At 49.4% G+C, this 23,667-nt stretch overlaps 1 protein-coding gene across 1 annotated transcript; it reads left to right on the top strand.

Moving 5' to 3' along the window:
- The first annotated feature begins 920 nt into the window (after positions 1 to 920).
- Positions 921 to 18,122, top strand: DRD3 (dopamine receptor D3). Its single transcript, XM_064143275.1, has 7 exons — positions 921 to 1,009; positions 3,547 to 3,838; positions 12,075 to 12,187; positions 13,390 to 13,532; positions 14,659 to 14,855; positions 15,774 to 16,110; positions 16,996 to 18,122. Exons 2-7 carry the CDS (start codon positions 3,557 to 3,559, stop codon positions 17,190 to 17,192), a joined length of 1,269 nt encoding a protein of 422 aa, XP_063999345.1. The 5' UTR covers positions 921 to 1,009; positions 3,547 to 3,556; the 3' UTR covers positions 17,193 to 18,122.
- The last annotated feature ends 5,545 nt before the right edge of the window (positions 18,123 to 23,667 follow it).

Here is a 23,667-nt window from a genome sequence, read left to right as displayed (position 1 = left end):
TTCAAGATCCTTCACCAACTTAACTGCTCTTCTTTGGACACACTCCAGCACCTCAAGGTCCTTCTTGTACCGAGGGGCTTTAAACTGGACACAGTATTTGAGGTGTGGCCTCACTGTACCAATGGTGGGGGACAATCACATCCATATAGCTGATGGCCACTCTGTTTCTGACGCAAGCCAGGATGCTGTTGGTTTCTTGCCACCTAAGCACACTGCTAGCTCATTTTCATCTGACCAACAACCAGCACCCCCAGGTCCTTCTCCACCAGGCAGCTTTCCAGATACTCTTTCTCAAGCCTGCATCACTGCATGGGGTTGCAGTGGCCCAAGCGCAGCACTCAGCGCTTGACCTTATTGAATTTCATGGTCTTGGCCCTGGCCCATTGATCCATTCTGCCCAGATTCCTCTGCAGAGTCTTCCTGCCCTCCAGCAGAGCAACATACCCACCCAGCTTGGTGTCATCTATAAACTCACTGAGGACACACTCAATCCTCTCATCCAAATCACTGATAAAGATGTTAGGATTGGCCCCAGTTCTGAGCCCTGGGAAACACCTCTGGGCACCAACTGGATTCAGCTCCAGTCCCCATCACTCTTCGGGCCCAGCCATCCAGATAGTTTTTCACCCAAGAAAACGTGTGTCCACCCAAGCCATGAGCAGTCAGAGGGAGGTCAGTCTCTCAGCAACGTACTGCGGCCCCTGGATCCAAAATTAGCTAAGACCCCTGCGCCCGGTCCCTCCCTTCGCGACAAGGGCACTTGAGGACGGGAGCGCAGCCCCAGAGCTCGCTGCCCGCTCCGCGGGCACCGCCGGCTCCCGGCCCCGCTGCCTCCGGCGGGGCAGGGCGGGGGGCGGGCGGGAAGGCGGTGTCCGGCCCGGCCCCGCCCCGTGGCTCCGCGACGGGAGGGCGGCAGGAGGGAGCAGGGTCGTGCCGGGAGGCGGTGGAACCGCAACGGGGAGCGGAGCGAGCCCTTTTCGGCGGCGAAGCCGGGGCCCGACGGACCGGGGTAAGTCCTGATTGTTGCTCCTCCGGTGCTGCCGATGCCTTTCCGCGGAGCCCACTCCCCACATCCCTTCCTCTGGGTTTCTCCACCCTCCCTCGCCCTGCTCGGCGGTATTGTCGGGACGCACGGCAGCCCCGGACCGGGGAGCACGGTGGGGAGTCGCGAAGCTGCCGCTGCACCTCGGGTAGGGGAGCGAAGGGCGCGGAGCAGAACCCGCAGCCAGAACCGGACCCTAAGCTGCGACTGCGTCTGGACCCTGCTCTCGGACGCCGGAGCCCACCCTTGCACCCTACACCCCGGGCCTGAACCAGCGTCCGGACCCCGCCATCCCTACCTGAATCCGCACCCAGTCCCTTCCGACGCTGAGGCTCACGGCAGCAGCATCCATCCGTTTTCTCCCTCCGACTGCTCTTCCCCACGGCAGCTCCCCTTGCGCTTGCCGGCGCCTTGCGCAGCTTGCTACCCGGGAGCCCCGGGTGGTGAGGATCCCGGTAGGCTGGTGAGGATCCCGGTAGGCTGGTGTCCTGCTGTGACGGCGCCCCTGTATGCCGCCGCCACCGTCCAGGCATCTCATTACCCCGGTACTTGCCTGGTTTGGCAGTAAAGCAAGTGGGGCCATGGGGCCTGTGGGGCAGTCCAGGGGTGAGGGGCAGGGCAAGACTCGGGGCAGAGAGATGAGAGGATTCCTGCTAGAGAAGACTCGGCTTCAGGCGAGTCAAAACTAGTGCGTCGGGGTGTACAGGGCAGGAAACCTGCAGACAAGTATGTAATGGGGTGCCTCAGGGCTTTTGGCTATATTATGGGTGATGTTGTGTTCAGGCTCTGGTGCGGCTCTGCTTATCAGCTGAGCAGCTGCTTTATGTAGGGTTTTTCCAAGACTACAGAAGTAGCCTTCCATGGCCCCAGACAATACAGACTGCCCAGAGCGAAATCTGTGCTGGTGCAAGGGATACTGCAAAAGGAGCCCTGTCTTTGGGTGGCTGCAGCTAGACTGTTTGTTCATAAAGCCATCCCGAGCTCCGCAGCAGCCACCACGCTACAGGAAATCCTTGAGATCCAGTGGAAGGCTGAACATCTTTGTCAGGGGCAGGCAGAAGAAGGATATTCAAGAAGAGACAAGCACAGGCACTTTCAAACCAAAAACATGCCAGAAGGGATTGTTCCACTCCCATCCTGAGGGACCTGTGTTCATGGGACAGAGGGAAGTTCTCATTCCATCTCATTCAGCACTTATCCCCTCCCTACTACAAAGCAGCAGGGGCAAGTGACACTAGTTTTAAGGATGAATTTATCCCAGCGGGTTGGAACAATTTATACCTATTGCACAGCTACTCTTCCAGGAGTGTGAGCATCACAGATGCTGCTGCTCAAGAAGTGTGGTAGAACAGAGTGATATTTATACTGCTAACATCACAGCATTTTGTCCTTGGCTTTCATACCTGTCACACTGATGATGAGTTCAGCGATGGAGGCACTAGCAAGGAAAAAATAATCGTCTGATACAAGCAATTAAATGTCACAGAGCAAGCCTGGCACAGCAACCTTCAGATTTCTGGGGAAAAAAGTTGTTCTCCTAAATCAAGAAAGGGTAGATTCCTTAGGACCATCACAAATCCATTGTAAGAAGAAATGCAGAATACCTTGCAAGCATCCTTCCATCATTTCATGGAATCAGAATCATAACATTGTTTTGGTTGGAAAAGACCTCTAAGACCATCATCCTAAGACCATCACTGCCATTAAACCATGTCCAAGAGCACCATTTCATCCCAGAAGACAAGTTGATTTGCTCTTGGGCACAGGAAGCACATCTTCTGGCCAGGCATGAAAAGCAGAGAGCACGATATGGATGAAATGGGGGTAGTGCTGGCAGCCAGGTTTTGGTGAGGCTTTGGCGAGGCAGGCAGGGCTGAAGCAGAGCCTTATTTGAATGGAATTTGACAGAAACACGTTGCAGGAAAAGACTAATTGAGTAGGTGGTGCTTACTGCCGGGCAGACAGGGTTCAAGAAGCTACTTGAGCATTGCAGATGCAATCTCTCTGCCAGGCTGCAAGCACTTGAGTGTTTGAAGTTCTTTAGGACATTTTTTGATGAGGGAAAAGGGAGGCTACTTCCCAGAAGAAAAGACCCTGGGTCCGAGCTTCTGGCCAAGCCCTAGTTTGAGTAACTTCCTCAGCAGCACAAATTGTTGTCTTCCCAGTTGTGCTCTTTCACAGTTGTCTGTACTGTGCTGTGACTTTGGTGCTTCTTAAAACCTTTGCCACTTTCTACACAGCTGCATCAGTTATATAAGAGCCACCTTTCAGGTGCACGCAGGAGGTGAAATCATGCATTCTTCTCTTGGCTTAGATTCAGTGGAAAACAAACCAGGCCAAGCAAGACCTTAAGGAAAGGTCTGTCTGTATCTGAGCAGATAATTGGCTTGAAGTGGCTTTCATGAGAAGAAGTATGAGAACCATCCACTGTCCACAAAAGACGCTGTTCTCCACAGCTGTTGTAGAGCTCTGATTGTCGGTCGCCTCTTTCTTTCTCTTTGCAGCAGCGTCTCCATGTCTGTCTTCACAAGAACCAGCAGTCATCCTAACACCACTGGCCCCATTCACTGTGGGGCAGACAACACTACAGAGCCTGCCCTGCCACACCCACATGCCTACTATGCCCTCTGCTACTGCATCTTGATTTTGGCTGTCGTTTTTGGGAACGTGCTGGTCTGCATAGCTGTGCTGAGGGAACGCACCTTGCAAACCACAACAAACTACCTTGTGGTAAGCCTGGCAGTGGCAGACCTGCTGCTGGCCACTTTCGTGATGCCATGGGTGGTGTACCTGGAGGTGAGTACGTTTTAGGAAGGATTAGCTTAAGACAGCCACAGTATAAGGTAACCAGTGCTCTCAGCCTAGGCCAGCTCTGCTGCAGATTAAGTCCATGCACACTTTAACTTCCCAGCTAGTGCCGCTTGTGGAGTGGGTGGCAGTCCACAAGGTCACACAGGTGGACCTTGTAAGCTGGACAAATGCTGGACAACACAGCACAGGTCCATCCAGCAGCAGATACCACAAGCCTTGCTTTTCCTGGCAAAGCACAGCTTCTTTGAGCTTGAATTGCAGCTGGGCTGTAGCCATTAATGTAGATAGTAGGTTCTGCTGTGCTAATACCACTTTCAACCGAGCAGCTCTGAAGCTCCACCAGGCAGAAGGGGTGTCAATGAGCATCACAATGACTGAGGAATGGCAGGGGAGGCAAGAGGGTGCAAATACCTTAACAGCAACCCAGCTTTGAGCCTAGATCATTCCCTACTCCTGCTGGCCAGAAAACAATCTATGGAAGGCAATCTTCATCTCCTGTGGATTTTAAAAGCCTTAATGTGCATGATGCTAGGTCAGCTCCAAGTGACATTCCCCAAGTAGACTTACAAACAGATGAAGCTGGGAAAAAGATGCTTTAAAAATCCTTGAAGATGTCAGCATTTTCACAATAACTTCAAAGGACTCATCAAGCCCTTGGGATCTTACTCTACATTTCCCTGATCTTTGCATGTTGGTCAGCGTAGAAATGTACTGTCATGATCATGCACAGTATGGACAACACCATCAGACATAGGGCAGCAAAGGTAGAAACTAAATCCTCCCATGCTGTGGCAAAATCCTGAGTGGGTGAAGCCACTCCTGGGGCAAGGATATTTTTAAACAGAAGTAAATCCACAGAGGCATGCCACAGGTGACATTTCTGTCTGTCCTTTTCAGCATTTTTACACAAATTCACAAAAATCAGTAGATAGAAACAAAAAGGGAGTGAACATCTATCAGCTGTAAGCTTTTAGCTGAGCCCTAGTAACCTCTGCTCATGCTAACAGAGGCAGAATAAGCCTCTGAAACATGATCACACTGAAGCTTCATGCTCTTTCTGTAAGAAGCAAGCTGGGATCAGGTTGAAGGGTGGGGCAAATACTGTGTTGGCAGCTGCCCTCTTTCCTGCAAAACAAGAGCAGAAGAAGAGAAGGATTTTGACTTGTGTGCATAATTGAATCATAGAACCATAGAATGTTTTGTGTTGGGTTGGTTGACCTCTGAAGGTCTTCTCTCATCCAACCCCTTCTGGTGATGAGCAGTGACATCTTTAAGTAGATTAGGTTGCTCAGAGCCATGTCCAACTTGACCTTGGCTGTTTCCATGGGGCATCTACCACCTCTCTGGATAGCCTGGGCCAGTGTTTTACCACCCTCATTATGGACTGTGCTGTGCTTGAACAGAAAGTAGGGTAAGACAGGAGAGCAACAGCCAATGCCAGACTTATTACGAAGGTAGAAGGAGACCTGACCAAATAGCAGGGAGAGGCAGTGGCCTACATCACTCCTCTCTCAGTGGAGTGTGTTGAATATACAACAGCTTAAACTTCGGTACCCAGCCTAAGCTTTCCCTTGTGTCACTCCAGGTCACATGCCCAATCTGTGCCCACTGCAGTCTCAGCAAGACTAAGAAAAAATAAGGGTTTTTCTCTGTGTATAAGCATTATTGATAAGGGCATTGATGGTTAATTACTTATGTACAGCATTGCTGTGAAGAGCAAAAACAAAGAGAGCACCACAATAATGCACGACCCAACAAAGTCAGTAGCAACCTTTAGACTAATGTGTATGGAATGGTCCTGGAGGTGGCCTGCAGGTGTGTACAGCTCAGCTGTGTGTACACTCTGAACACAAAAAAGATATCAAGGTGCTGGAGCAGGTCCAGTGAAGAGCAACTAAGCTGGCAAAGGGTCTAGAGAACAGGTCTTGAGAGGAGTGGCTGAGGGAGCTGGGGCTGTTTATCCTTAAGAAAAGGAGGCTGAGGGAAGGTCTTTCTTGTGCTCTACAGCTATCTGAAGGGAGATTGTTGTGAAGTGGGTGTTGGTCTTCCTCTCCTCAGTAACTACAGAGGAAATGGCTGCAAGCTGCATCAGGGGAGGTGTTAAGCTGGACATTAGGAAATTTTGTTTTTAGTGAAAGGGTTGTCAAGCACTGGAACAGGCTGCCCAAGGAGGTTGTTGAGTGTGTTTAAAAGTTGTGTAGATGTGGTACTTGGGATGTGGTACTTGGGGATATGGCTTAGTGGTGGACTTGGTAGAGTTCATGGTTGACTCAGTCTCGAAGGTCTTTTCCAACCAAAATGATTCTGTGAGAGGAGAATTAAAAAGCAAGGTATAAATGTGTATAGGGAGAAGCCATCTTGACAAGACAGAATTGGACTCTGCAGTTTGATTGCAACTAAACAGCACTCTTAAAAGTAAAACCAGAGATGGGCTGCCCAGAGAGGTTATGGAGTGTCCTTCTCTGGAGACTTTCAAAGCCAGCCTGGATGCATTTCCATGTGGACGGCCCTAGGTGATCCTGCTTTGGCAGGGGGGTTCACCTCGCTGATCTCTGGAGGTACCTTCCAACCTCTCGTGTTCTGTGATTCAGTGAGTTAAGGCTGGAAGAGCTCATCCCCTCAAGCATATTCCAGTGTTTACAGAAACTGGCACGTCTGTGAAGCAGCCTCTCTCCTCATGCAGCACTGTGGTCACAATTTGTGAGCACAACAGTAGGTCATCTCCCTAGCTGGCTTTGTAGACTCACTCGAGATTATTTCCTCATGCAGAACTTGGGTAATCAAAGCAGCTGGTCCAAAACTCATCCAAACAACGGGGAGAAGACTGCACATATCCCAAATTACCACTGCCAGTATTGCACAGTATGTCCTAGAGAACTAGGCTGTGGGACTCCAGCAAGTCTAAGGTTTAAAAAATAGTCCATAAAGACCCAAAATCGTTTAGATATTTGCTACTGTTCACGGATCAGTGAGGCTACGAATCAAGCAGCAATGGCATCAGGCTTCAGCACACTATGGGCCAGGGAATTGCTAAGAAATAATTCAGTCCCCCATATCATAAATAGCTATTCACCTACTGAACATTTGCCAAAGGGCATGTCTGAGACCTGCCCGTTATTTATGGAGAAGCTGCTGGTGGATGAATAGCTCAGATTTAAAGGTTGCTTGTGAACTTTGTGCTTTACACAGAATTTTTAAAGCCATCCGTGGCCTGGACCTTCTCCATGAAATCTGTCAGTTCATCAGTCATGCAGACCAGAACAGTCTCTTCTGGAGAAGTCTTTTAAGAAGACTCTGACAGAGCAACGATAGAAACATTTTCATAATCTGAAATCTGAACTCTGGTACAAAAATGCTGTTCAGCACCATGTGTAGCTATCTTTTGGGGCCACTAGTTAGGTCTAATATAGCAGAACTGGTACCCCAGTTCTTTACTAACCTCTGATGCTGTGGTTGACAGGACTGAACATGACAAGTTGGCAGGCTGAACATGAGCCAGCAGTGTACCCAGGTGGCCAAGAGAGCCAATGGCATCCTGGCCTGGCTCAGGAACAGTGTGGCCAGTAGGACAAGGGAGGTTATTCTTCCCCTGTACTCAGCACTGGTCAGGCCACACCTTGAGTACTGTGTCCAGTTGTGGGCTCTTCAATTCAAGAGAGATGTTGAGGTGCTGGAACATGTCCAGAGAAGGGCAACAAAGCCTGGAGCACGGCCCTGTGAAAAGAGGCTAAGGGAGCTGGGGGTGTGCAGCCTGGAGAAGAGGAGGCTCAGAGGTGACCTCATTGCTGTCTACAACTACCTGAAGGGAGGTTGTAGCCAGGTGGGAGTTGGTCTCTTCTACCAGCAACAGAACAAGGGGACATAGTCTCAAGTTGTGCCAGGGGAGGTCTAGGCTGGATGTTAGGAGGAAGTTCTTCCCAGTGGGAGTGATTTGTCATTGGAATGGGCTGCCCAAGGAGGTGGTGAAGTTGCCATCCCTGGAGGTGCTGAAGAAAAGCCTGGCTGAGGCACTTAGTGCCATGGTCTAGTTGATTGGACAGAGCTGGGTGCTAGGTTGGGCTGGGTGATCTTGGAGGTCTCTTCCAACCCAATTGATTCTGTGATTCTATGAAGATTATGAATGCACAATAGTTTATATTTAAAAACAAACAAAAAAAAGGTAAAAATGGAAGACTTCCTACAGGCTTGGAAAGTTAAAAATATTAACACTGTGATTCTGTGGGTAAAGCAAACTGGTCATCAAGAAAGATGAGTGAGGTGAGAACCTGCCATGAATAGCCTTTAGGGAGGTTTAGCATTGTCTTTGACAGAGCCAGGATTTCATCCTGGTCTCTGTTCCCACTCCAGCTGCACATGTACTGAGTGGTAATGAAAGATTGTATCAGCTCATCTCTCTGTGGTTTGCTGCCATCAGCTATAAGAGAATAATACTTGACCATCCACCTCACCCAGGCAGTTGTGAGGATTCATTCAATTAGTACCCGTGATGTGCTTTGAGATTCCTGGACAAAAGGCACCAGAAGGATAAAGAACAGGAGCCCTGCCAGCACATGAAAACCAGAAAGCCACACTAGCAAGTTCTAGCTGATGTATCAAAGATAAGTGGAACAGAGCAATAAAAGGAGCAGCAGAAATAGGATTAAAAGTGATGAACAAGGCCTGTAATAAAAAGGCTTTTCTCCCTTGTTGAATTCTGGAATATGTTCTGGGTTCACACAGCCCACAGGTAAATATTAACTACTTCAGCAGAGCTACTCCCCATTTTAGAAGCTGTGGCTGGGTTTTAACCCCAAATGTTTTGATCTGCCAAATATCCTCTTAACACAAGCTACAGCTGAGTATGCAGGTGGTGTGATCTGAATGCAGCATCCTGAGAGGGTTCACCTCAGAGCTATTCCCACTGCCACCTTGAGCTTGAATGGTTCACATTCTTGGGCTTAGCATTTCAATGTGCTCAGGACCTTGGAAAGTCCCACAGTGAAGTGCTTACACATCTGCTAGGCTAGTAGCAGCTGGCTTTCATGGAAACACCTGTCACCAGATCCTGCTTCAAATACTCTCCAGACTCCACACAGCACACAGACACTGCACTGCATTTTCCTTCACACTACAGAGAAAGAACCCTGCACAAGGCTGCGCTGTAGAGAATGCCAGCATTTATACTGTTTAAAATATATATCTCAAAGTCATCAGGCAGATCTCCAAATGTGCAACAAATACAAAACCAGTGCAGGGCTTCCTTTGAAAACGAACATACCGATTAAGGTTGGCAGCTGCAGAGGGACAGCCTTCAATTTGCTTGTAAAATCATAGAATCAGCCAGGTTGGAAGAGACCTCCAAGATCAGCCAGTCCAACCTAGCACCCAGCCCTATCCAATCAACCAGACCAGGGCACTAAGTGCCTCATCCAGGCTTTGCTTCAACACCTCCAGGGACGGTGCCTCCACCACCTCCCTGGGCAGCCCATTCCAATGCCAATCACTCCCTCTGGCAACAACTTCCTCCTAACATCCAGCCTATGCTTCCCCCAGCACAACTTGAGACTGTGTCCCCTTGTTCTGTTGCTGCTTGCCTGAGAAAAGAGACCAACCCCCACCTGGCTACAACCTCCCTTCAGGTAGTTGTAGACAGCAATGAGGTCACCCCTGAGCCTCCTCTTCGCCAGGCTGAACATCCCCAGCTCCCTCAGCCTCTCCTCACAGGGCTGTGTTCCAGGCCTCTCATCAGCTTTGTTGCCCTTCTCTGGACACATTCCAGTATCCTAACATCTCTCTTGAATTGAGGAGCCCAGAACTGGAGCTGTTCTCCCCTCAGCCTCCCCTTCCCTCACTGTGCAGAAAACTTCCAAAGGTTTGGTTTGCTGGTTTGTGTTTGATTTTTCTCCCTTTGCTTGTTTATTTTAAAAGCAAGCAAAAAAGCCCCACAAGTATCAGAGCACTGAAGATGAAAGCACAGTTCCCCACTGCATTTTGCAAACCAATTCCCATTTCTCTCCCCTGCATTCGTTCAGAGTCAGGGGGTCAAATGGAAGACTGCCTTGTTCAGTACTTGGCTTCCGACACGTAGCAGCTGTGTCCAGCAGAGAACACCCTAAAGACACAGCTCACCTCAGCAGGCTTCTGTGCAGGAATAATGGCACAGCCAAATACACTTAAACTCCTTGGGACTATTTCTTCAAACAGTTGTGAAAACAGCTCACACAGAGTGAGTTCTGTAGTTATGCAAACTTCACTCTGTGGGCAGCCATGTCCTTCCTATGTATCAGCACTTGCTCTTGGGTTGACCCACTGCCTTACAGGCCAAGCTTACTTGTGGCACCCTTTCCAACCTGATCTGGGCTAGGGATTTTTGAGTGGGTCTTGAAAACCTCCAAGGATGGAGCCTGCACAGACTCACCGAGCAACTGGCTCCATTGCCTCACACTCCTTATGGACTTTACCCTCATAATCATTTGGCATCTTTCTTCTTCTATTGCCTGTGACAAACCTGGCTCCAGCTTTCTTAATAACCTCCCAGTAGGCACTAGGGGACTACAGTTAGTCCCCCTCCAAAGCCATCTCCAGGCTGAACAATCCCTATTCCCTTAGCTGCTCCTTACAGGACAAGTGCTTCAGCCCACATCCCTGGAGGTGTTTCAGATCAGGCTGGATGAGGCAGTCCAGGCTGGATGAGACATTGAACAACCTGAAAGGAGGTGTCCCTGACCACGGTAGTGGGGTTGGAACTAGATGATCTTTCAGGTGCCTTCCAACTCAGGTCATTCTATGATTCTACGACTGTCTTTCTGGCCCTCCACTGGACTCACTCCCATTTATCAATAGTTTTCCTCTGCTAAGCACCCCCCCAGACCAGACACAATATTCCAGATGCAGCCTAAATTTAAGCAGGGAGACCAGAAACTAGTGTCAGCCTCTGATAGCTTCCCAAGATACATCTGAACCAGTAGAATCTCTGGAGGTGAAGGCTAAAAGCCAAGGTCTCTCCATGCAAGACTTCCTTTTTCTTTCTCCTACTCTCCTTCTCCAGCCAGCACAGCATTAGATTTGTTTACTGTACTAACCCAGAAGTCTTATCTTCTGGAGGGCAGGCTTCCTCCTTGCTCATCTCCTACAAGGAGCAGGTGCTGAGGCAGGCTACTTAAGTAGGAGCCAGGCTATCATCTCAGCCCTGAAGGCTGCAGTGCCACGTGGTGCTTGGAGCATATGGGTATCAACTGAAAAGGTCACTGTCAAGAACTTGATGGGTAGGCCAAAAAAATGCTTTTTAGCCATCACAAAGACTGGCCACAGCTGCTTTCCCAATTGTACATTTCAGATAAAAAAATCAAGCCAGAACAAAAGCTTCAACCAAAACTCTTTACCCAAAAAGCTTGTGAGATTCTCCCTCAGATCTAATACAACTACCTGAAGGGAGGCTGTAGCCAGGTGGGGGTTGGGCTCTTCTCCCAGGCAACCAGCAACAGAACAAGGGGACACAGTCTCAAGTTGTGCCAGGGGAGGTCTAGGCTGGATGTTAAGAGGAAGCTCTTCACAGAGAGACTGATTGGCATTGGAATGGGCTGCCCAGGGAGGTGGTGGAGTCACCATCCCTGGAGGTGTTGAAGCAAAGCCTGACTGAGGCACTTAGTGCCATGGTCTAGTTGGTTGGCCAGGGCTGGGTGCTAGGTTGGGCTGGGTGATCTTGGAGGTCTCTTCCAATCTGGTTGATTCTATGAATAATCAAAATTTGTAACTAAGAAGTCAAACAAAGTTTTGGGGAAGCCTTGGGTCTCGGGTCTCTGTTTCATACATAAATGCATAACATTTGTAGCAGTTTTCCAGCTCATTGCCTGCAAGAGAACTCCAGCAGCTAAGCTGAGAAGCATTTTCAGCCCTTAGATTTTCTCAGATAATCCTTAATCAAAGGATATATACAGTGGTAGCAAATCTGCATGCATTTATCACTCTGTGCCTGAAGAGAAGGAATAGCTGATCTCTATTTCTTCATCCTGGCTCCTTCTGTAAGAGTAACTAACTGATTAAAATCAACAGAGGGCTTCTTCTCCATGACCTCCTGCTGTGTTCTCTTGCAAACAGCACAAGTGCCTTGTTTTCCCCCTGCACATCACAGTGGACATGAACTCACCTAGCTGTTGAAGTAGTTGGAGAACAGCTCCCTTATACATAACTCCTCAGGACTCGGTTCACACCATGGCTGATGGTTTTGTGGTTGCTGGTGCAGGTGACCGGAGGAGTTTGGACCTTCAGCCGCATCTACTGCGATATCTTCGTCACCATGGACGTAATGATGTGCACAGCCAGCATTTTAAACCTCTGTGCTATCAGCATTGACAGGTGAGAGCCACAGCCTGCCAGGGGATAGTCTGGAGACGAGGGTCAGCCCCATATCCCAGCGTGGCAGGGCCAAGGAAGCAGGGTTTGCACAGGCAGCGCCGGCGTCTTCAGGAAAACAAAACCTCCCTACACGTCAGCCACTGCCGCTACTGCTGGGCTCTGCGCTAGAAGTCCTTAAGAACAGAGAGAAAAAACAAGCACTAAACCATCACCAGTAGGTAGCTGCCCACATCCGCGTGCTTTTGTGAAGGCAGGAAGCAGAACTGGCCATCAAATTCCCACTGAATCTGAAGGAGGGCTTCTCCTTCTGGACACCTCCCTCATGACCTTTTAATAAAGCCAATCCTGCCATATACATAAGGAAGGGTGAAGTAATATTATTGCTGGGTGATCTTCAGCCTTGCCCTGGTTTCCAGCATCTTAACACTGGGCCTATTTTAAGCAACGCTGAGGCGTGTGAGCCGAGAATGCGGCACAAGAGGTGCTTTTAGGATCGAGGGGTGGAGGGTAGAAAAAACACTGCACGCTGTACCTTTGTAATAGGTAGGTCAAGGATAATCACTCAAAGCAGCTCTCAGTGCTGGGTTGCTCTGGTGCTCCTCCATAGGAGTCACTGTCCCTGCTCTGTTCTGTCTTTTTTTCTGCAAGGAGCAGCTCCCAGGCTCTCTTACAGATAAGACTCTGCCTTCCAAATCCTAGCCTTGCTGAGCCCCTCCCCTGGGGCATCCCAGCAGCCAAAGGCCCTGTATGCTTACCCCTGAGCAATCCTCTGACCGCCAGCAAGTCTAACACCAGGGCAACCATCTGAGACACACAGTGTAGCAGGCTGCTATTCTTTCCAGGGACTGTTCTTTCCCAGCATTGTCCATCTAGCCTTAGAAGCTTGAGGGATGGGGGATTCCTAGGGTTTCTAGATCACTCTGGTACCCCAAGCTTTGTAGCTTCCCAGTGCTGCCAGTTCCACGGAGCATTTGCCTGGAGTGCTGCCAACTAACTGATTTTCTCTGTTCCTTCCCCAAAATGCTCCACTTACTGTTTCCACAAATTGCTGATCCCATCATCTGATCTTCTCTCCTCTTCCATTTCTTTACCACATTCATCATCATGTTCATTATGTGGCTCTCATTTCTCCTTATAAAACGTGGCCCTTTTCCTCCCTCCATTCTTACCTCTCCTCTTTCTGGAGCTGGTTTGGTCTGCAGATACACGGCAGTGGTGAAACCAGTTCAGTACCAGTACAGCACTGGGCAGAGCTCCTGCAGGAGGGTCTCTCTCATGATTGTGATAGTCTGGATGCTGGCATTTGCAGTCTCGTGCCCTCTCCTCTTTGGCTTCAATACTACAGGTAGGTTACATCCAGAAGCACAGCACGGAGGGAGGGTTTGGAAATGAAGCTGCTCTGTGTGTGGCCAGGTCATTTAACATAAGCCCTTCAGACTTTACAAGTTACAGAAAATTTTAGGCAACTAGAATGCACAATTTGAAGGGTAAGAAAGGGTTTCAATGCTGGAGAGCAGATGTGTTCTTGTCTATAAACTTGCCATTTGCTCAGGCAGACACTGACTATTGCTCTGAGGACAGACCTTCCAGCTTTACTGCCAGATCCCATCAAAGTGTCCAGGTCTGCAGATCGCCCACCCCCAAAACAATCACTCTGCACGCAGAGAAAAATCTTCAGACATTGCAGCATGTCCAGGACACACACATCAGGCTCACCACATCCTGCCAGTGTCAAGGCAGTTTTAAATCTGGCACAGGACACATTTCTAAACAGAAAGGATTGTGTATTGACACTGCCTGGGAGAAACCTCCTTCTCATCCAGCTGGCTGTCTGCTTCCTCACCTAATCCCTTAGCAAAAGCAAACAGTTTATCATCCTCCTTGGAAACAGGTTGGTTTTTCTCCTTCCCCTCACCCAGGGCAGTCCATTCTCCCTGGAAGCAGAGCATCAGCAGATCCTTCCTCCCCACCTAAGCCCCAGGCAGAAGTCCTCTGCTCTCTATTCTCTATGCAGTGCTTAAAGTTTGAAGGAGACAAAGGGTGGGAAATGCTACTCTCCCCCACTGCCTGGTCCAGACAGATGGGGATGAGGGCAGACCTCTGCATCTGGACAACTCAGTGGCTGTCAGAGGAATAGGAAAAAGGATGAAAGAAAAAAAAGTCCTTTGCAATAGGATGGGAATAGACATGAGAGACAGGGGCAGACCTGCTGTCCAGAAAAGCAAGCAGATACATGCTGGGTCATCTCAAGATGAACTCTATCTAGGGCCATCAGTTAGGTGACTGAGAAGGCCACAGTATAACTTGCAACAACAAAGATAGGAGATATTTGCATGCCTTAGGTCAGATTTCAACTGACTTTGTGAACACATCAGAGCTTCCTTGTACTCAAACGAAGCAGCTCAGCCGCTCCTCTCTCTCTCTCTCTCTCTCTCTCTCTCTCTCTCTCTCTCTCTCTCTCTCCTCCCCAGTGGATCCCAGTGTCTGTTCCATATCCAACCCTAGTTTTATTATCTACTCCTCTTTGGTGTCCTTCTACCTCCCTTTCATGGTGACCCTGCTGCTCTATGTGCGGATTTACCTGGTGCTAAGACAAAGACAAAAGAAGCGAACTCTCACCCGGCAGGGCAGCCACAGCACCAGCACCACACCGTGTTTTGCACACAAAGTAAGAGTCATCTACATGCGGTAGGAGCTGTCAAAAAGGGCAGGACACACATCATCTCTTCTCCTCACAGGGTCAAAACAGAATGGAAACATAGAGGGGGGGACATGGCATGTTTTCATCCCACATCTCACTCTTACATCGTGATATTTGAAGTGCAGAAGCTCCAGTTAAATCCTTTCCAGCCCTCTAGAAAGAGGATACGGACCCCACCCCTCCACCCCCCGCAGTGAATCCCTGCTCTCTGGAACTAGGCGATTAGAGACGACCACAACTTGTTTCAGTATTTCCTCAGACCATGGCTTTCTCAGCCATGCTGGAGTCTAGCTAATTTATTTATTTACTCACTTTAATGTCCTCAATGATTGATTTTTGTTCTGTGGAGCTTCATTCTCAGGACTTCACAGGCTCTAACCTAGATGATTTTTAAAGAAATCAAAACCTCTTCATCTGTCAGACTGAAGAGGTCAGAATGCTCATGGTGCATGGAGCGTTTGCTCCACTGACCTTTTTAGCTGGAACATCTGCAACCATGGGAACCAGCACGATGGTTTAAAAGGGATCACCTGGTCTCGCATATCTGCTGGTTTTACCCAATTTCTGACACTTGAACCCACGTTAAGAAAGGGAGGGGATGTTTAGGGGAGAAGGACCAACATGAAAACAAATGGAAGGCTAACAGAGCAGGTGTTTAAGCTCTTCTTGTTCTCATGCTTCTCCTTGGTGGGATAGATTCAGAGGATTGTCTGATGCTGGTTCACCCTTCTGATAAGCCAAGGTCAGTCCAGAGGAAATGGTGCAAATCTAAGAAACAAGTGGGGCTGAGGATGACTCTTAACAACTTTACTCAGTATCTTTTGACCCAGTGAACAGTTTGAAGGGTTCCCAGTTCCTCTGTGGCATCGACATCCTCTCTTGCAGGAACACACAGAAAGAAAAGATTTCCCTAACAGATGCCAAGGCACTTTTTCTACCTGTCTCCCACTCCAATGCTCGAGCCAGGAGATGCCTACCAAAAGGAAGTTGCTGACTGTCTTCAGCCTGCAGCGGTATTGCAGCTTCTGCCATGAGGCATCCCTCACCAAGACACCAGGGACTACACAACACAGCAGGCTGGAAGAGAAGAGAAAGCCAGTACTGGAGGTACAGAGGCTCAGCAATGGCAAAACCATCAGCTCTTTGAAGCTAGCGCACCAGCAGCCCCGGATGATCCAGCTTCGGGAGAGGAAGGCTACCCAGATGCTGGCTATTGTCCTGGGTGAGTGAGAGCTCTGTCTAGTGGGGTGCAAGGGGCGATGGTTTGGGACTTGCAAAAGCAAGGAAGCTCCCAATACACTACTGGGATTGTAAAAATGCAAGGCAAGCCCAGACTTCAGCCATCACTGCTCCCCAAACTCAAAAGGGACAACACTGAGACATTAGGAATCTGGGGTGATGGTTTCAAATGTTGAGAGCCAAGTACGCTGATGTTTGATTGACTGTGTTGTGTTAGCCTTTTCTTTTAAATCAGTGCCCACCAGGCCCTGCTTGTAACAGCCAACAGCTTTGCTTTCTCTTTTCCATTGTTTTATCATCCTGATTATTATAAAGCTGGAACGATTCAAAGTTCTTAGGTTCGATTACAGAAGGGAAAACTAAGGCAAGGAGCAGTGGAGGAAGCAGCTCATAAATAAGCCAGGACACTGGTGTCTCAGTCCCCACACGCACTGGTTCCACTCATTCACTCTGTGGTAGCAGGGAAATACCACAGTTCTCCTCGTAACTGATGAAAGCATCACAGTATCACAGTATCACAGTATCACCAAGGTTGGAAGAGACCTCATAGATCGTCAAGTCCAACCCTTTACCACAGAGCTCAAGGCTAGACCATGGCATCTGAGACAGCAGTCTGCCTCTGCTGTTGCAGTCTTGCTTTTGTCTGTCACTGGGCCACTTCTGAAGGCCCATCCATAAGTGGTCCTGAGGAGCCTGAGCCCTTACCAAGTACCTCTGTATCAGGAATAAATGTTGCCTTCAGCTTTTAGCAAAAGCAGACACATCCATGGAAGCAGTGAGGGGGTGGAGGGCACAGTTGCAGGCCCCTTTTCCATGTAGTTTCTTCTCTGAAGTTGTGGATTATTTTCTCTTTGCTTTCTGAACCCAGGAGCGTTCATAGTCTGCTGGCTGCCCTTCTTCTTGATTCACATCCTCAATGCCCACTGCCCATCCTGCCATGTGCCCCCAGGGCTTTACAGTGCCAGCACCTGGCTTGGCTACATGAACAGCGCCCTCAACCCCATCATCTACACAACCTTCAACACCGACTTCCGCAAAGCCTTCCTCAAGATTCTCTGCTGCTGATGGTGGGGCTGGCACCGACCTGTGGTTGGCAGAGGACTCTTGGGTTGGGAACAAGACATGGGATCCTTCCCTCCCTCTGCTTTATGCACTATGAGGAATGATATGCTCCCCTCAGCTGTGAGCAGTGATGGCCAGCATGACATGGTCATTACTAGGCATCCTCTGCACCAGAATGACGAGCAGGAAGATGCCCCACCTGCATGGCTGGCTTCCCACACCAAGCCTCAATGCTCCTACTTAAGAAAGTACAAAAGCTTCTGGGGAGGAAGGAGAAGATGACGACATGGAGGCAAACCAATGAGTTTCTTAGCAGCAGTGCTGAGAGGCAGTGGAAGATCAACAACTGCAGTGTGCTGCTCCAGGGAGCTGCCAGGCAGGCAGAGCGCACAGGACCCAAGCAGACAACATCTCTCATGCTGTCTCAAATCTGTTCCTCTGCCTATGTGCTGGGAATGCATTTGCCCTCCCACTGCTGGAGCCTCAGCCTGCAGAAGGCATCCAGCTCACACACAGCTGCCCCAGTAAGAGAGCTGAGCATCGTCTCTTTGATAAGGATCCTGATCCTTTCAATCAAGAGGCAAACGCAAACACTCGGCAAGAGAACTTAGAAAGAGAGCACTGATGGGGAAATTGCAACGTCCCTCTTGTCTCCATCAGAAAAGTTTGCCTATAAAACTGGGTCAGTCTCAGTGCTTGAGAAAATCGCCCCAGTTGCAAGTGGAACCTTTCCCTGTGCTGCCAGCTTGTAATTTATTGCTCCTCGCAAGGTAGAGAGGGGACTACCACGCCTCTGGTAGGTCAGATTGCATCAGAACTGCAACTTGTCACAGCGTTCCCTCTCCTCCTAACCCAAGGACCAACAGCTGATTGGCCACTTCTTAACTACCCACATCTGGTCATCTCCTGGAGCAACTAAATAATGAATAAAGCCCAGGATAGTTCCAGTCATGCCTGAAACAGGTTGAAAGACTGTTTGTTTGGGTTTTTTAGCTGGGGCAGCTTGCATACAGCGTGTCTCAAAACTTGTTCATGGTCTTTTTGGAATTGGTCTCAGTTTCACAGAGTGCTTTAAGCAGGAAGAGACATTTAAAGGTCATCTAGTCCAATCCTCCTGCAGTGAACAGGATCATCATCAACTAGATCAGGTTGCTCAGAGCCCCATCCAGCCTGACCCAAAATGTCTCCAGAGATGTGGCATCTACCACTTCTCTGGGCAACCTGACCTAATGCTTCACCCCTCTCAATTTGTGGTCCTCTGCTCATCAAGAGCACTGCTAGATTAAGGGTTTGTCCTACCAGACTGCTGTGACAGCTCCTGTTGCAGCCCACGCTTGGGGAGAGCTCTCCCAGTATGAAAGGACATGTGCTTCAGGATCAGAACCAGGGCTCCCCCCAGCTCCCCTCACCAACACAACTGTCAGTACACAGGGCATCCATACATCCCAGCTCCAGGAGCTGGCCAAATGCTTCTTTCCCAGCTCTATTTGACAAAGCCATTTCCAGTAGCTCCTGGATGAAAACACCAGACAAGCCCTGCCATACCATGTAAGCTGGTCTCATGCCAGGGCACTCTAAAGCTCTTCTCCTTGTATGGACAAACCTGACCTGGGACAGCCTCAACAAGTTGCTCTGCTTTTCCTCTCTCGCTGCACTGAATCAGAAGTTCCAGCTCTTGCTCTCAAGGCTAAGCTTAGCAGTGTTCGTTCAACAGCTTTGGGTGCGACTGTGTGTGCTGTTTCTGCCTCTGTCCATGCCATAGCTCCTCTGATCAGGAAGGGCTGCTCCTCTTTCCTAATATAAAGCAAAAACCATTGTCTTCCACCTCTGGAGCAATAGCAAGCAATAGCAGAGCTCTAGCTGCTGCTTTTGGAAGGAGATGTTTGTGGACACTCTGTGTTGTTCGGCTGAGGAGGTGCCCTCTGTACGTCAATGTTAATACATTAACCCAATAAAACACATTCATTGGTTAATATTGACACATTACTCCAATAAAACACAGATGTAACTGGAAGTTTTGGTACCTTTCTGGTGAATGTTGCTCTCCCATAAGCCTTTTCTCACCTGTATCACTCTTAACGCTTGCCCTGTGCAAAATGACCATCAGCCTGGACACACCCAAGAGGTCTTCATTGCTCCTTGCAACTGGGAAAGAAATCAAGAGCTGCTGTAGGCACTGCCAGCAGATGAACTCGGAAACTGTGGTCAATTACTTTCCCAGCTACACCATCCAGGTGAGTGGTAGTGGTAGTTCATCTGCTCAAAGGTGCTGGACAGCATGGGAGGTAGTCAGCACATGGAATATTGAGGGCATCGAGTGAATCAACCTGTGGACAGATAGTTGCTGAAGTAAGTCTCATTAAGATACTTCACAACACAGATTGCCAGAGACCAGTTTCAGTTGCTTTATATACATAGTTGCCAGAAAGGTGGAAATAGGGAAAAAGATCTTTTGAAGGTCTGGCCACCTAACCTAGCATCTCTCAGGTGTCATGATCAATCAGTCTTACTTGAATTTGAACCTGTTCTTCAAGCAGCAACATCCAGGGTGACTCAGGGAGAGATGAGGAACAGAAGGTGTGGCAGAAGATCAAGCAGTGTTTTGGTACTCACCAAGCTATGAGAGATGGGGAAAGTTCTGTATCTAAAAGCATATGTTCCTTTATTTAATAATTAAGTCTTGAACTATCAGCAGCCTTTTGAACTGCAAGCTGCTATGGACAAATAGATCCCAACAACCTCAAACAAAAAAAAAACCCAACATGAAACAAACAGATGAACAAAACCCAAACCCAACCCACAATTACAGAAAACTCCCAAAGAAAACACACTCTCTCTCTCTCTCTCTCTCTCTCTCTCCCACTCTTTCAGGTACTGCATTTGTTCTGGGCCCAGCAAAGCTGTGGCAATATGAACACAGGTGGCTTCACAGGAAAAGCCAAGGAACAAAAGCAAACAAAACTGAAAGTAGTCAACACCTCCTGCCCTACCAAGCAAGCCAGGGGGACAGCTGAGGAGCCCCACCATGACCTGTGCCTCACAAACACTCATTAGTTGTGGTAGAATAATCTGAAATCCCTCTTTCTTTAACTGAAATACCTCCTCCTAACCTTCATTTTCTACATTATTTTTGTGATGGTTTGGGTGTTCCCCGCCCCACCACGCTTCAGAAATCACCCAGACTAGTCTCAGCCAGCTCTGGGAATATAAAGGAAGCTATTTATTTACAGCAGCACAATAGACAAGCAGATATTTACAGTATATACAGTTATGGACAGAAATAGACAAGGTAAAAGGTGATACAGAAACACAACTCCCCTCCCAGAAACCTGAGTCCCCAGGAGGGGCTCTCAACCACCCCTGCACCTTCCTCCTGCCCCTCTCAACCTTACCCCAGTCCCAAGGAAGAACAGAGGTTTGGCCAAGAGGTTCAGAAGCAAAGGTGAGTGGAAGGTGAGGTTAGGGAGATGCAGCTCAGTCAGCAGCCCAAGGCAGAGTGTGACAAAATGGCAAGAGTGTTATCTAATGTTTTCATTTCTTCTTCAGCAAGACTCTGAGGGCAGTAGACATCACCACTGTTTTCCTTTCACAGCCTATGATCTAGTTCTTCTCATCAAAACATTCTACCCTGCTTCAAACTAGCACAATCTTCTTCGCTGTTTTTTATCCCTGGCTCTGTGACTGGCTAGGAGAGGAGAGGTGAGCTGTGCCTCTGCTCTGCTGAGGAACCACAGGAGTTGTACAGGGTTTCTTGTGCTCGCTGGTATTCACGTTAGAAGAGCATTTGGAGATCCATAGAGTGCACTGAGTTGGAAGGGATCTCTAGAGGTCACCTAGGCCAACCCCCCTGCAGTAAGCAGGAACATCCCCAACTAGATCAGGTTGCTCAGAGCCCCATCAAGCCTGGCCTTGAATGTCTCCACCACTTCCCTGGGCAACCTGTTGCAGTGTTCCACTACCCTTATAGTAAAGAACTTCCTCCTAATGTCCAACCTAAAATCTATCCTGCTCTGGTTTAAAACCCATCCCAGGTTGAGAATTAGAGGGTTGAATAAGAGTCTTCTGGGGCCTAGAATTCTGTTATTCAATCCCATAATTGTGCTACCTCTTTAGAAGCTCACAGCAAGGGCAGCTCCTTCTCCTCTCCTCCCACCCTGTGTCTGGCAGGACTCGCTGTATCGGGGGGGAACATGGAAGCAGTAAGCCTGCTCTGGGGCCTCCAGAGGCTTGTATCACAGTATCACAGTATCATCAGGGTTGGAAGAGACCTCACAGATCATCAAGCCCAACCCTTTACCACAGAGCTCAAGGCTAGACCATGGCACCAAGTGCCACGTCCAATCCTGCCTGGAACAGCTCCAGGGACGGCGACTCCACCACCTCCCCGGGCAGCCCATTCCAGTGTCCAATGACTCTCTCAGTGAAGAACTTTCTCCTCACCTCCAGCCTAAATCTCCCCTGGTGCAGTCTGAGGCTGTGTCCTCTCGTTCTGGTGCTGGCCACCTGAGAGAAGAGAGCAACCTCCTCCTGGCCACAACCACCCCTCAGGTAGCTGTAGACAGCAATGAGGTCACCCCTGAGCCTCCTCTTCTCCAGGCTAACCAATCCCAGCTCCCTCAGCCTCTCCTCGTAGGGCTGTGCTCAAGGCCTCTCACCAGCCTCGTCGCCCTTCTCTGGACATAGGCCTATGGATGGTGGAGGCATTGTGGCAGGGGAGGACTGGAGCACTGGGGATTACAGATCCAGTTTTGGGCCGGGGGAACATTCAAGGGGGTTTACCATGACTGTCGTATCTGCTTCTGTAATTTCTCTTCTGTCTCTCTCCAGACATAATTCTGTGGTTTTTTCTCTAATTTGAGAGCTTCGTTTCTGTTGGCTCTTGTGCTAGTTTGAAGCAGGGTAGAATGTTTTGGTGAGAAGAACTAGATCATAGGCTGTGAAAGGAAAACAGTGGTGATGTCTACTCCCCTCAGAGTCTTGCTGAAGAAGAAAGGAAAACATTAGATAACATTCTGGCCATTTTGTCTCACACTCTGCCTCGGGCTGCTGGCTGAGCAACATCTTACTCCCTAACCTCACCTTCCCTTTGGCCTAACCCACTTTGCTCCTTAACCTCTTGGCTGAACCTCTGTTCTTCTTTGGGACTGGGGTAAGGTTGAGAGGGGCAGGGGGAAGGTGCAGGGGTAAGGTTGAGAGCCCCTCCTGGGGACTCAGGTTTCTGGGAGGGGAGTTGTGTTTCTGTATTACCTTTTAACTTGTCTATTTCTAACTGTATATACTGTAAATATCTGCTTGTATATTGTGCTAGCTGTAAATAAATAGCTTCATTTATATTCCCAGAGCCAACTGAGACTAGTCTGGGGGATTTCTAAAGTGTGGGGGGCAGGGAACACCCAAACCATCACAGCTCTCTTTAGAAACCACAACAAAAACGCTGCCCCTCACCCTACGTCTACATGCCCTCCTAAACATTCCTTCCCCAGCTTTCTTGTAGGCTCCCTCCAGGTACTGCAGAAAGAAAGAAGGTCCTTGGCGAAGGCTGCACACTGTGCATTCTTCTGTGAGGAGATCTGCTCTGGTAGCATGGCCTGGCAGATGTGCAGGCACAGCAAGGAGTCTGTAACCTGCGCTTACCTTCACTCTGCTCCCAGCCGGCAGAAGAAAGGAGACGCCTGTGGGAAGCTTTCTCCTGCAGCGGAGCATGAAATGTAAACATCAGGCCCTGTGATGGGAAGTGTCCTTGGGTCTTACTGATTCCCAGGGGCCTAAGCTGGCAACCATGAGCAACCCACGCACAGCTGTCAGGGGGTGGAATCTGCCGGCCCCCGGGGCAGACGCAGCCCCAAGGGGGGCTGACCCTGGCCAGCCCCCCTGGGTGGTACTCACAGGTTGTTTACCACAGGTAACCTATCTCTGCCTTACACATAACTTGGGGCCAATCTGTACTGTCCACTTCTGCCAGCCCCAGGCTGGCTGGAAACACCTCCTCTGGAGCACTATATAAGACACTGCACTACCCTAATAAAGTTGTACTGATGTACTGATGCACAGATGCCTGGAAGCTGCTGTCTCGAGTCGTCAGTACCCCGATCTCGCCTCTCGCCAGCCTCCGTACCCTGACAGACACCCAAGGTTCTCGACGCTGGATGCCATTTGCAAACAAGCCATCAGAAAGAACAGCCAGAAAGCATCTCTTCTGTAGCTGTGGAGAGTTAAATCCTCTTGGAGATGAAGGAGAGCTGGCAAAACCCAGTGGGAAGAGGAGCCCTGCTCTCTGCAAGGTACAAGGCAGCCATCCAAGTCCTGCCTGTCTAGACACAATTACAGCATGGCTGAGAAATGGTCTGAAAAGCACCGTTTATCCGCTGCTGCCACCACTTCTCCGAGCAGCCGAGATCCAGATGGCAGAGCCACAGGCTCTGACTGAGCTATGGCAGCCCAGACGAATGAACCACTGGCCCCTGGTGCCCCCACAGCT

This window comes from Pogoniulus pusillus, chromosome 5 (genome assembly GCF_015220805.1).
Source record: "Pogoniulus pusillus isolate bPogPus1 chromosome 5, bPogPus1.pri, whole genome shotgun sequence".
Taxonomy (NCBI): Eukaryota; Metazoa; Chordata; class Aves; order Piciformes; family Lybiidae; genus Pogoniulus; species Pogoniulus pusillus.
Note: the sequence above shows the minus strand (reverse complement) of the source record. Positions and strands in the feature narration are given on the sequence as shown.